Here is a 12,026-nt window from a genome sequence, read left to right on the forward strand (position 1 = left end):
ATTCTAGCTGTGGCCTTTCTGGTGGTCCTTTCTTCCCCTGTAAACCTGAGAGGGAGACGGGCCTTCTGGAGAGGGGTCGAGTGTAGCCCCGTGGGGAGAAGGTGCCCCCATCCGGACCGTCTAAATCTAGCCCCTAGTTGGATTAAAACAAGGTGAAGGAGAAATCGTTGCTTTTCTTTTTCAGGGGAGGGAATGAAGTTCATCAACATTTGTCAGTCTCCTATTCCGTGGCAGGACCCAGAGATGAGTGAGAAACAGCCTCTGTCCTGTAGGGTCTCCCCATCAGATGGAAGACCGACATCAGCCACCATCACACAAACCGGCTTCAAAAAAATGCCTTAGTAGGTGTGTCCTGTGCCCAGGCCAGCCACGCGCCCAAGCAGGAATGAAGGTCCCCTGTGTCCAGAGCAGCACTAAGCCTTTCTTGAGGATCTGTTGTGTGCCCAGGACTTGCCAGAGTCGGAACAAAGAAAAATGGTGCCTCACAGCCACAGCTGTCATGTTCGTCATGCAAAGGGCTTCCATATGCTTTGTCCCATGTCACCCTCAGAACCACACCGGCGAGGGCTGGGGTAGAAAGGGGCTTCAGAAGTTCCCAAGGAGGAGCAGGAGGGAGGTCTGAGGGCCAAGTCAGTGGAAGAGATGCTGCTGGCAGCTTCTCTGGGGAGAGGGGAGTTGGGGTCAGGGGCTCCTCACTCTAGGAGCCATCCTGTGGCATCGATGCCTCTGTGTTGACACTGACATCCTTTCTGTTGACAGTCTTCCCTTTGCAGCAACTGATAGGTCCCCCAATGATAGGTCCATGATCAAAGGAGCGAGACTGATACAAAGCGAAGGTCAAGCAAAGCTTTATTTCGCAACAAGCTTCGAGAATCAAACCGACCGTTCGGGGCCGCCTCTTACAGCGAGGGCGACCCCTCCCTGCTTTACAGACTAACTTTCATAGAGCAAAGGCCATGTGGTTGGGCCTGGCCACACACAGGTGGCCAATGAGATTGTAACACACAGAGAAAGCCGCACAGTCATGTTAGGTCACACACGGGTGGCCAATTGAATTACAATTCACCCCATAGTAGCTATTTGAACTAGCCTATCACCTTGGTCAGAATTGGTGCCCAAATTGCACCCAAAAGGCGGGGCCCACAGTCCCTGGTAGCTAGGGAGACAGTATGCATGCCCCCACTCATTGGATGTCTCCACCTGGCCCGACTCATCCCTGCATTCGGGCTCTGTTACCTCCACCTGACCTGACCTGCCCTTGTATTTGGGCTCTGTTATCAGGGACTGGTCGACCATATTTTACTGGTTTCCCGGACTTGCTTTTAAGTAAGTTCCCCTTGGCGGGGGGGGGGGAGGCAGGGTCAGTTTATAAGTTTTACTGCATAAACAACAAAATCACTGTTTAACCAGATGGAGTCGCTCTGGCTAAATAGGCCCTTACACAACTATCACCACCCTCACACCCCTTGTTCTCCCTGGAGGGGGATGGGCTGGAAGAAACAAGTCTGCAGATTCTAAGCCTTTTGGCCTAAAGCCTCCTAGTCCCTGGGGACTTGGAACCAGGGTGTGAGTTTAGTCCTCTGGGTTGGCCACCTGAAAGGTGATTTCCAGGGTCTTCCTGGACCAAGTGTCTCCACCCAGTTCTGGGTACAGCTCCAGCTGGCTCTCGGGCCTCTGTGCTTTTGCTCAGGCGGCCCACCTCTACCAGCCCACCTCCCCACTCGGGTCCACATGCCAAGGCCCCTGTCATCCTTCATGTCTCTGCTCCAGTGCTCCAGTGTCTCCTCTGGGTTTGTTAGCATCGTTGTGCACTAAGCAACAGCTGCTGGCAGAGAAATGTCCAGGCGTTATCTTGCTTAGTTTCTGTAGCCGTCCCAGGAGGTAAGTCACCCCACTTAGAAGAACTGAGCAGAGAAAGGAGAGAAAAACCCTGATGTACAGGTAGGAAGACAGAACTGGGATTCTTCCCGGAGACACTCGGGACCCAGAGCTAGGCAGCCCGGCTTCAGATCCCAGTTCTGCCACGTAACTAGCTTTGAGCCCTGGGCAAGTTAGTGTCTGAGAGTGACAGTTTCTTCTACCCAAAATCGGGGATGCTAGTGCTTACTTTATGGTCCTGTTGTGAAATTACGGATTAATAAACGGGGAGTGATTAGAGCAATTCCAAGTACACACAGCCAGTGCGCGATCGAGGGTTGGCTATGACTGGTCCTTCTTACTGCTGTCTCCTCAGCACAGGGCACAATCCCTCTACCCGAAGCCAGTGAGAGAGACAAATTTCTCCCCCTTTCCTTCGCTTGTGTGGGTGGAGATGGGTCTAGACTTTCCAGATGGGCCTGGCCTCTGGCCTTTCGTGGGGTTCTCCTGCTGCCTGGTTACTCTGCCCCTCTGGGCAGGGGTCTCTGTCCCCAAGAGGTAGCCATAGTGCCAGGAGCAGAGAGTGCGTTTAGGGATCAGGGGGTCCTGGGTTCTAGTCCTTCTGCCACTCCTCACTGGGTGATCTTGGGAAGTCCCTGGCCCTTTTTGAGGCCCAGGCCATGGGCCTGGCTCTGCTAGGCAGGAGAGTCTGGCAGACACACTGAGGGAGGGAAGCTCTGGGGCCCAGAACTGTGGTGGCCAGTCCCCTGGCTCTAGGGCTCAGGTGTGGGCTTGTCTCAGCCAGCCCGCACATCCTAGATCTCAGGCCTCCTGCCTCAAATCCAGTTAGCAGGTCTCCTGTCTGACCCCTGTCTGGGGGCCTGGGCACAGGGTCCAAGTCTTTCTCCCTCCAGATGTCTACCTGCCTGAGCTCTTGGGGGCCCCTTCTCCCTCGTGGCTGAATGCCTCTCACCAGACCCCACTCCTGAACAGCAGGGCCCTGGTCCCGTGCCAGCTACTCCAGCTGCTTAGGTCTGGAGGGGACAAGGAGCCAGGTCCCCCTCAGCTGGCACTCTTGTTGCCATGGTAGCGGTTGCCTTGGAAGCCACTTCCCCGAGTTCAGCTTCTGAACAGTCTGGGAAAGCTGCCCGTCCCCCAGGGGACAGGTGCATTAATCATGCTCTTTTCCAGGGTCCTCACCCCGCAAGGAAAATAAACAGAACTAAACCACACTGAGGCCTTTTCGCCCAGTTTTCCTTCCCACCCCATGCCAGCCTCGGACTCAGCACTTCTGGGAAGGAAAGAGCATAGGCAGGCACTCCAGCCCGGGCCTCTCCGGGAAACAGATTTTGAGGCCGAACTCAGCTGTGACCCGTGGCCCACCCGCTGCCCACCCACCACCCTGAGTCCAGAGGCCTAGGGGACCCAGGCTTCAGCAAGGAGGGCCCCAAGGCTTGTGAAGTGGGCAACAGGTGGGGCGATCGGCCTCTAGTAACTCAGGCTTCCATCTCCTTACCTACTCTAGGAAGCACATCATCCAAGGACAAACTTGTATTTTCTTTTTCACAGATGAAATAGCCTGTGTCAAGGAAAGAATAACCAAGCCTCCTTCTCTACATTCCAGTCAACAGGAGAGCAGGCATCACAAAGGTTTCAAGCAGCCTTTTTGACTCTCCCCTGTCATGGGGAAAGAGGTGGAAGCCTTGACAACACAGTGTCTCCCTCTGTCGGTGGGGTTGCCAATTCCTCCCACCTCAAATAGGACAAGTCAGAAATCCAGGGACAGAGAAATGCTAGAGGACTTCCCGGCTGAGCACAGAATCTGGACACTGAGGTTCTAGCAAGAACTCTCGGGCCATCCTTCCACTCCCCATGGCTCAGTTTCCCCATCTCTAAAGGAACTTGGATGGGTTTGTCGTTCTGTGATCTTGTAACTGATCATGGTTTACTGTGTCTCTCCTCCGTATTTCCTCCTCTGACCGGGTCCTGAGGGATTTACAATGTCAAAAAACAAAACAAAAAAGAAAACCCTCTAATTTAGAACTTGGTCTTGTTTTTAGAGGTTAGAGTGTTCTTCTGGGATCTGGAGCTCACACTGCACAGGCCTCCCTGACTCCAGCCTCTGCCATCTCCATCCCCCTCCAACAGACAGGCAAAGTGCAGTTCAGGAGGCGAGTGGCTGGCCCAAGTCCCACAGTGTGAGGCGCCCTGTCCTGCTGACGGTGTGGGGGCCACCTTCAGCCTCCCACCCCGCCCAGCCAGAGTTATGCAAACACTTAGTGGAGGTGAAGGGGTTGAGATTCTCAACATCTCAGGAACCTATTTTCCTAGACAATTATTTTGACAGCTCCTTCTAAAACTAGTCAGTGGGAGAGCAGTTATGTGTGACAGAGACATGGGCTGTCATTTGATACCTAATTAGAGGAATAATCAGATCTCATCCCGGAGAGAGACACAGGGGACGTTGGCAGCAGCCCCTGGAGCTGGGGAATGCCCACCTCCAGGGGCTTCCTCTTATGGGAGCCAGGAACACAGCCAGGGGGGCCCACTGGTGCTCTGCCGTCACCCCTCCCCTCCACTTACCTTTGAGTTCACACGTCCTTGCCCAGGCCCCTCTCCAGCCTCCTTGCCGTGCCTTCCCTTCACTGAAGCTCAGTCTGGTGACCTTGGCCTTCTCAGTTCCCCACCCCCACCCAAAGAATGCCCCTTGTTAGAGATGGAGGTCCCATGGTGCCCACGGCCCTCCTCTGTGGTGACCTGAGCTGGTCATGCAGGTCCAGGCCCTCCCTGAGCTCTGCCTTATGTTCAGGCAGAACACAGGGACGCTCACTCCCTGAAGCAGCCCTTGTGGGGCTGATGATCTACAGAGGAGACAGAGAACGAGGTTAGGAGATGGGGAAATGGGAGCAGCGGTAGGCAGCCCACCCACTCAGGCACCCTCTGGAATGCCTTTACAGAGCTGGGGCTGGCCGAGTAGGGTCCTGCAGGACGAGGAGGCATTCCCCAGGCAGCGGGGGCTAAGCAGACACTCAACAGAAGGGCAGCAGCAGAAAAGGGGAGGAACGAGGGGCAGGGGGTCGCTGTGGAGGTGGAGGACTGTGGCCTGGCTCTGTTGGGTGGCAGACATCGTGGGGAGACCGAGGAACGCAAACAGAGGCCAGTGGGGCTAGTGATGGGACCCTGGGAATAGTGCCCAGGTGCCTAGGTGCAGGCATAGGACCAGGTCCAGATTCAGGGATCAGGGAAGCCCTGATGCATCAAGGGCCTGAGAAGAGCTGGGCCTGGGGGCGGGAAAGGGCAGGGCTGGGCTACCGCTGCCTAGCCTTGACCTGGGTGTTCCTGCAAGTAGGTCAGACAGGCTGGGCAGAGGAAGTCAGGAGGTGCTAGCCCTGTCCCAGCCAGCTGACTCTGGCCACTGGCACCCAGTCCCTGCCAATCCTTCTCCCCATATTTGTTGTCCTCCTACCCCATTCCCCACACCACTCTGCTCCCTGCTCTTCCTTCTCAGCACCCCCCCCCCCAAGGATCCCAGGAGGGCTGAGAGGGCTCACTCTCCCAGCCTACTGGCAACTAAGGTGGTAGTTATCAAGCCTACCTGAGGAGAAGGAGGTCCCCTGAGATCAGCCTCAAACCAGGACCCCTCAACCCTGCTCCCCTTAAGAGACCAGAGGTTGATAGGCTGGGGGGAGGGGCGAGGGGAGAGCAGGAACTCAGAGGAATACCTCTTTCTCTCCTCCTGTGCCAGTCACCATTCCTGTCTCTTGAGCCTCCTCCGGGTCCCCTCCCGTGCCTGCCTCTGAGTCCCTGAGTAGAAGCCCCATGTGTCAAATGGCAGATGGGCACAGAGGGTGCCCTGAGCATGTAGACAGGGAGTCCCCTCACATCCCTGGCTGCTAAGCTCCACGTGAAGCCACCAGTCTATCCTGCCCCCTCAGGAAGCAGCAGCAGAACCTGGGCTGAGGGCCCCAGTGGGCCTCTGGGGCAGGCGGCAGCTCACATTGCAACCTCATGAATAACGCAGGGCCTCCCAGCTGCCTGCGTCTCCGAGGAACCCATGACCCCTGCACCGACCGCCTCCACTGCTTTAAACTTTCATAGGCCAAGGCCCAGTGGCAGTGGAGCCAGCTCTAGGCGGCCAGGGCCCGATGTCCTGGGCAGGGGAGCTCAGGCAAAGCTCTCCTGAGAGGAAGGTAACAGGGGGGACCTGGTGGGCCAGGCCTGGCTCTCCAGGACATTGACAGTCAAGGCAGGAGGTGATCAGGCCGGAGTCTCAAGAGTGGCCTCCAGATTCAGGGGCCTTCACGGTAGGAGGAGTAGGCTGGTGTGACCTGGCAGGGATCCTAGGTCAAGGTGCGGCTGGGGGCCCCTAGGAGAGCTGTGGGATAGTGTTACCAGGGCTGAATCTTCCTGCCCAATTCCCACTCTGAAGGGGGAGCACCCACAAAGACACATCCAAGAGGACCAAGACTTCCAGGGCTTTCCTGGGGACAGGCCCCACTGGCTGCAGACAATACCTGAGTAGGCCTGCATGGACATCCCCATCAGCAGCAGAGACTTCCGCTGCCTACAGCTGGCTTGCGTGGGCCTCGGCCTGGTAGCCGGCAGCATCATCATCGGCGTGTCTGTGTCCAAAGCTGCAGCTGCCGTGGGTGGCATCTTTATTGGCGCAGCCGGTCTGGGTGAGCAGGTGCTGGGCATGGGGAGGCAAGCAGGGGTGCAGTCAGGTGAACGAGAAATGGAAGGAAGGGCTGGTTCAGCAGGAATTGTCTGGGGAGGATGGAAGCTAGAGGTGTGAGCAAGGCAGCTGCTGGGGTCCGGGGAGGCAGAGGAGGCTTGCGGTGACATTTCTTCTGCCGGGAATAAGGACACTGTGGAGAAGGGTTGCCACAGGTCTCTTCGGCTTCTCCTCCTCTGGCCCTTTAGTTCCAAGCCCTGGCCTCTTGGGGTTTTGGTGGAATTCATCAGCCAGCTGGGGGTGGGTTGACAGCAGGACAGTTAAAAGAGGACAGAGGTCCCAGTGGGATACTCTGTGACCCGAGGTAGGATCCAACTCAAAGGGTTCCCTTTTCTTTCCTGGTATACCTTGGCAGGGTGTCTGTCTGTCTGTCTATCCAGGCATCTGTCCATCTGTCTGTCTGGGCCAGTCCCACTGCTATTCCCATAACGATGTTGAATACCATCCCTTTCCCCACTCCCCTGGGGTAAAAGCAGAGCCAGAAGCAGCAGACTGATTGGTTCTTGGCATCTGTATCTGCATACTCTTTCCAAAGGCCACAGATGCTTGGTCTGGGGTTGAAATGGGGGTGGGCCAGGCGCAGTCCACTGTTCTGCTAAGCCCTCCCCAGGTCTGGGTGGGAAGGAGCCTGCTCAGAAGCTCCCAGTCCTGCCTTAGGGGAAGGTGGAGCAAAGGCACTTGGTGGTGGTGATGTCCCCTGGGCCCATTTCCAGCCCACTGAGAAGGATGGAAGCTAACCATGCTAATCACCGGGGCAGGCTGGTGCCAGGAGCCTGGGCCTTCACAGCCTGGAGCCCCTTCCCCAGATAGGCACCACTCCCTGCCCCCTCCTAGGGCTGGGTGTTGGGGAGCCGCCCCCCTCCCAATACTCACACGCTCACATTGATGCACCCACAGTCCCAACCTGCACCCCCATGCTCCTCCCATGCACACCCATATCCCCCCAAGAAAGCACTCCCAGGTGCACAGCCTGCCCACAGCTTCACGCAGCCTGCACTAAGCAGGCCCCTTGCCCATCACAGAACCCCTCTGCGTCTCTCTTCTCAGGGCTTCTCATCTTGGCCTACCCATTCCTCAAGGCTCGGTTCAACCTGGACCACATTCTGCCTACCATAGGTGAGACCTCTACCAGCCCCCAGCAGAATCCACTTCCGAGGACCACTGGGTGAGACCCACTGTGTATAAGTCCGTGGCCCACTCTGGAGTGGAGCCCAGGCCCTGTGTGTGACTGCTCTTGGGTGTGGGCACGTGTGCGCGTGCGTGGTGGGTGTGTGTTGGCGTTGCCATGACTACCATGCAGCAGACTCCAGCCTGTTGCTGCAAATATGCCTCAACCAGCTCAGAGCACCCAGAACTCCCTTCTCCCCCCGAGAGAGTTTCTAACTCCCCCAGAGGCTTCAACATCTCCAGATAAGCCCATTTCATACCTTGAGCCCCCATAAACACCCTCTACCACCCCTAAGACCTCAGGACCCTTTATAGTTCCTTAACTCATCTCTGCCCCCCACATACATGTTACCATCTCCATCAGTCCTGGGGGGTTTACATAGTCCTAGTTCTCCCCATGATGCACACCTCCTTAAAAAGTCTGCCATCTTCCCCTTCAAGGACCCGTTTCTTCGAACTCCACTCCTAAATCAGCCCAGATCGTGCGGGAGACCTCCAGGAATGTGGCAGAGCAGAAACAGCAGCAGGGATGGAAAAGAGACAGCAGGAAGGACTTCCCTTCCCAAAGCAGGACTTGATCTGACAATGGCTTAGTAACCAGGGGCAGTGGGGTGGTCTTATTCCACAGGGAGCCTGAGAATCCACCCCCACCCGGGGCCAGACCATGGCGAGGGAAGATCCAGTGCCAATGGCAATGAAGAGGGTAAGTTTAAAAAACTCCAGAGTCCATCTTCCATCTTTGCTCTCTGGCTGAGCAGCTCTATGGGACCCTGGAAAAAGCCTTGAGACACACACAGGAGAGACGTCCCCAGATACCAGGAGCTAACAGATCAGGCAGTTCTCCCATGTGTTGGGTCAAAACCCTTCTTGCTCCAAGCTGAGCTGGGCTCCTCTTGTTTGACCTCAGGCCTTCTCCATCATGCCCAACATGGACACTGGGAGCCCCTCTAGGTCCCATGTCCCCGTTCATGTTTTCACTCTCCTCTCCAATGATGGAATCCAACTCTCAGAGCTGGTACCTGAAAGGGAACATCTTCCTCCTCTCCCATCTCCCCACACACCAGAAAATTCTAGGACAGGAGTTTCTCAAAGATGGAGCCAGCCTGCAGCGGCCACCCACCAGTGGTAAGATGCCTAATGCCAGCATAAGGTCCCCTTTCAGACCCTGCTCCAAACACTTAACATGTATTAGTTTGTTCCATTCTCAAAACAACCCTATGAGAGAGATACTATAATTAGGTCCACTTTATATGTGGGCCAACTGAGGCATAGGGAGATTAAGTAAGGCAACCAGGAAGTGGTGGGGCCAGACCTGAAACCAGGTACTCAGCCTGAGAGTCCTCTCTCTAACCACCCCCCACCACGCTGTTGTCCTCTTGAAGGGCCATTCTGATCATCTCTGCCTCTTTAAGTTCAGCTGAAACTGTCCCCTGGGACTCCCCTCTCTCCCTGGTGGTCCCTCTGGGTTTCTCTGCCCCAGAGTGGTCTACTCAGGCAGCCCTGCCCTGGTCTGTCCCCCAGGAGCCCGCAGCAGCCTGTCCACGGTGAGCAGAACACTGGAAAAGCTGAAGCCAGGGGGGCGGGGGACTGGGGAGGGCTGAGGCAGGGGCTGAGGGTCTACACCCTGCCCTCCCCCCCTCCCTCCGTCCCTCCGTGCCTGCCTGCCTGCTATCCAGCTCTCACAGCCCTCCTGGGTCCAAACCAGAGGTAAACTGGGCCCTGGAGACACCAGCCCCACATTCGCCTAGGCAAAGCTCTTACAGATGGATTCCACGCAGCCCGCTGGCAGGGCCTAAAGCGAGGCACCACTGAACGTTCTACAGAGGGCCCTTGTGTCAGGCTTTTGCCCTGGATTTTCTCTCTGGACTGCAGCTCAGCAACCTCCCCTTTTTTTATCTACTGACTAGTTTCTCTGGAATTTGGGGCCAGAGATCTCTAAGTCCCTTGCTCCAGGCTGGCCACAGAAATGAATCACAGACCCACAGCAACCGCAGATAGGATCCCTCAGCCCTTAAGGCCTGGCCCTGGGCCTATAGAGCTCACTGGCTAGATAGAGGGTCTGGACCAGATTCTTTCAGGTTCTCAAAAACACTGGGCAGCTCCTCAGGGACAGGCTCTTGGCAGCAGCAAAGCAGACAGGAGCATGGCCCAGACAAACAAAATGGTCACCGCCATGACTCAGAGTCCCAGTGAGGCACCAATCTAGAGGCTTCCAGGAAGCAGTGGCTCCTGGGCTGAGTCCTGACCTGACACTCTTGTATGTGACTCCATCCTTCAAGGCTTTTGGTGATCTAACTCCAGACAAGACCTCCAGCCTTCTCGTTTGTCCCCCACCCTTTCACAGCTCCTGAATAATCTCCAACATTCCAGCCTCCAAGCTTTGTCTTGTGTTCTGGAGGCCTCCCATTCCTCTATGCCTATCAAAAGCCCCCACCTCCCAGGTCTGGGTTGCTCAATTAAGTGTCTGCCTTCAGCTCAGGTCATGATCCCAGGGTTCCGGAATTGAGTCCCACATCAGGCTCCCTGCTCAGCGGGGAGCCTGCTTGTCCCTTTGCCTGCAGCTCCCCCTGCTTGTGCTCTCCCTCTCTCTCCCTCTCTGTCAAATAAATAAACTCTTTTTTTTTTTTAAATGTTAGTGGCTTAAATTTAATGGAAAAACAATCCCCGGTCTTTCCCTGGAGAGCCACGTCAAGGCCCACGTACCCTCCGGTTTGGGGCGAGGAGGACCTACCCAGGCGTGCATGGATGTGTGCAGATGTGGCTGCGCCTTCCCACAGCTCTTTGCTCCCCAACACCCTCGGGTTGAAGCACAGTCTGACCTCCACAGAGCCATTTGCTCCATGCGGCCTCTGTCCTAGCTTCTGAGCAGGGGGACAAGCTGGGAAGAGTCTCATTCTTGCAGGACCAATGCAGATAACTCCTCCTCTCAGAAGCCTCCCCTGACCTCTCCGTGCTCGCACTGCTGCGGGGCTTCTGTCCATCACAGCCCTCACCACTCTGAGTGGTCCCTGTCTTCATCCTCCTCTCAAGAGCCCAGCCCAGAGGAGCAGGCCCACAGGTACCCAGCAAATGTTGCAAAACCAAGCCAAAAGTGGCGGAGACCACATCATTGTACAGATGGGAAAGCTGAGGCCCTCCAGAGAAAGGGACGCCTCAAGTCCTGCGGTGAGAGGTTGGACCACCAGGCCTTGTATCCAGGGCTCCTCTCTCTCTCCACCCGAGCCTCTACCCGCTGCTGTCCTCTGCACGGGGACCAACTGGCTGGCCACGGTGTGACAGGCCTCCACTCATAAACGCTGGCCCCATCATGGAGCCTGTGGTTCCCCCAGCCTCAGACAAGTCCCCCTCCATGCATTTCCCTCCTTTCCACTTCCCCCCTGCCTGCTCCCTCAACAGCATTATCATCAGCATAACCCAGGCCTGGGGGCCCCTCTTTGATCAGCAAAGAAACCTTTCCTCCTGCCCATCTTCGAACCTCACCTAAAGCGTCCCAGAACGATGACCAAGGATGGAAGGAGTGGAAATGAGGGAAGTGGAGCCTGAGCTTTGGGGAGGAGGAGGGTGGCACCACTTGACCCACCACCAAACCCTTCCCCAACATGATCTCCCCAAGGCAAGGCTTTGGTATCTTTGATGCCGGGCAGAGCTCGACACAGAGCGGTGTAGGGGATCAGAGCAGAATAACCTAAGGCATGAACGCATAAAAGGCAAGGGCTATGTCCACTGGGGAAGAACTATGCAGGGACCCTTGAAACCGGACCCCTGAGATCTCCTTTCCCCAGTCTAACTGAATGTCCAGATCCATCCTCCCAAGTGTCTCTCCACCCTAATCCCCCCGCCCCTCAACCTGGTCACAGGAGTGGTCCATGGCGAGCTCATGCCCCTCCGCACCCAAGCTTTGGAAGGTAAGTTTGGGCCAAGTGGGCAGGGGCAGGGTGGTGTGGGAGGTCATGTTGGGGGGAAGTGCTCTCTTTCCTCTGAGCAGCTCTGGAACCCTCCAGTATTTCTGCACAGAGTGAGCATGGGCATGGGACAGCTCATGGAACCCAGCTCTTCCAGCAGTCTGCTCAATGAAATCAGTTCTGTCCCGCAGCCCTGTTCTCACTTCAATTGCAGCTGTGCTCGGCTGGCCCCACGAGGTGGACAGAAAGCCAGTCCTCAAGGAAAAAAGTTGGAGAATGCAGACCTGGACACTGGATCTGACCTGTTGCGGTTTGGGAAGTTTAGGAAGTCTTCCCGGGGGAAGTGATGTCCCAGCTGCACAGTG

The 12,026-nt window shown here is 56.3% G+C and overlaps 1 protein-coding gene across 1 annotated transcript; it reads left to right on the plus strand.

Annotated features, from left to right (window-relative positions):
- The first annotated feature begins 6,385 nt into the window (after positions 1–6,385).
- On the plus strand, positions 6,386–9,360 carry KNCN (kinocilin). Its single transcript, XM_045978270.1, has 4 exons — positions 6,386–6,536; positions 7,640–7,708; positions 8,388–8,462; positions 9,281–9,360. Exons 1-4 carry the CDS (start codon positions 6,386–6,388, stop codon positions 9,358–9,360), a joined length of 375 nt encoding a protein of 124 aa, XP_045834226.1.
- Positions 9,361–12,026: the final 2,666 nt, after the last annotated feature.

This window comes from Meles meles, chromosome 1, assembly GCF_922984935.1.
Source record: "Meles meles chromosome 1, mMelMel3.1 paternal haplotype, whole genome shotgun sequence".
Lineage (NCBI taxonomy): Eukaryota > Metazoa > Chordata > Mammalia > Carnivora > Mustelidae > Meles > Meles meles.

Coding starts and splice junctions, on each gene's coding strand:
- KNCN (XM_045978270.1), top strand. CDS start 6,386: ATGGACATCCCCATCAGCAGCAGAGACTTCCGCTGCCTACAGCTGGCT. Junction 6,537..7,639: donor TATTGGCGCAGCCGGTCTGG/GTGAGCAGGTGC, acceptor CTCTCTTCTCAG/GGCTTCTCATCTTGGCCTAC. Junction 7,709..8,387: donor CCACATTCTGCCTACCATAG/GTGAGACCTCTA, acceptor CTTATTCCACAG/GGAGCCTGAGAATCCACCCC.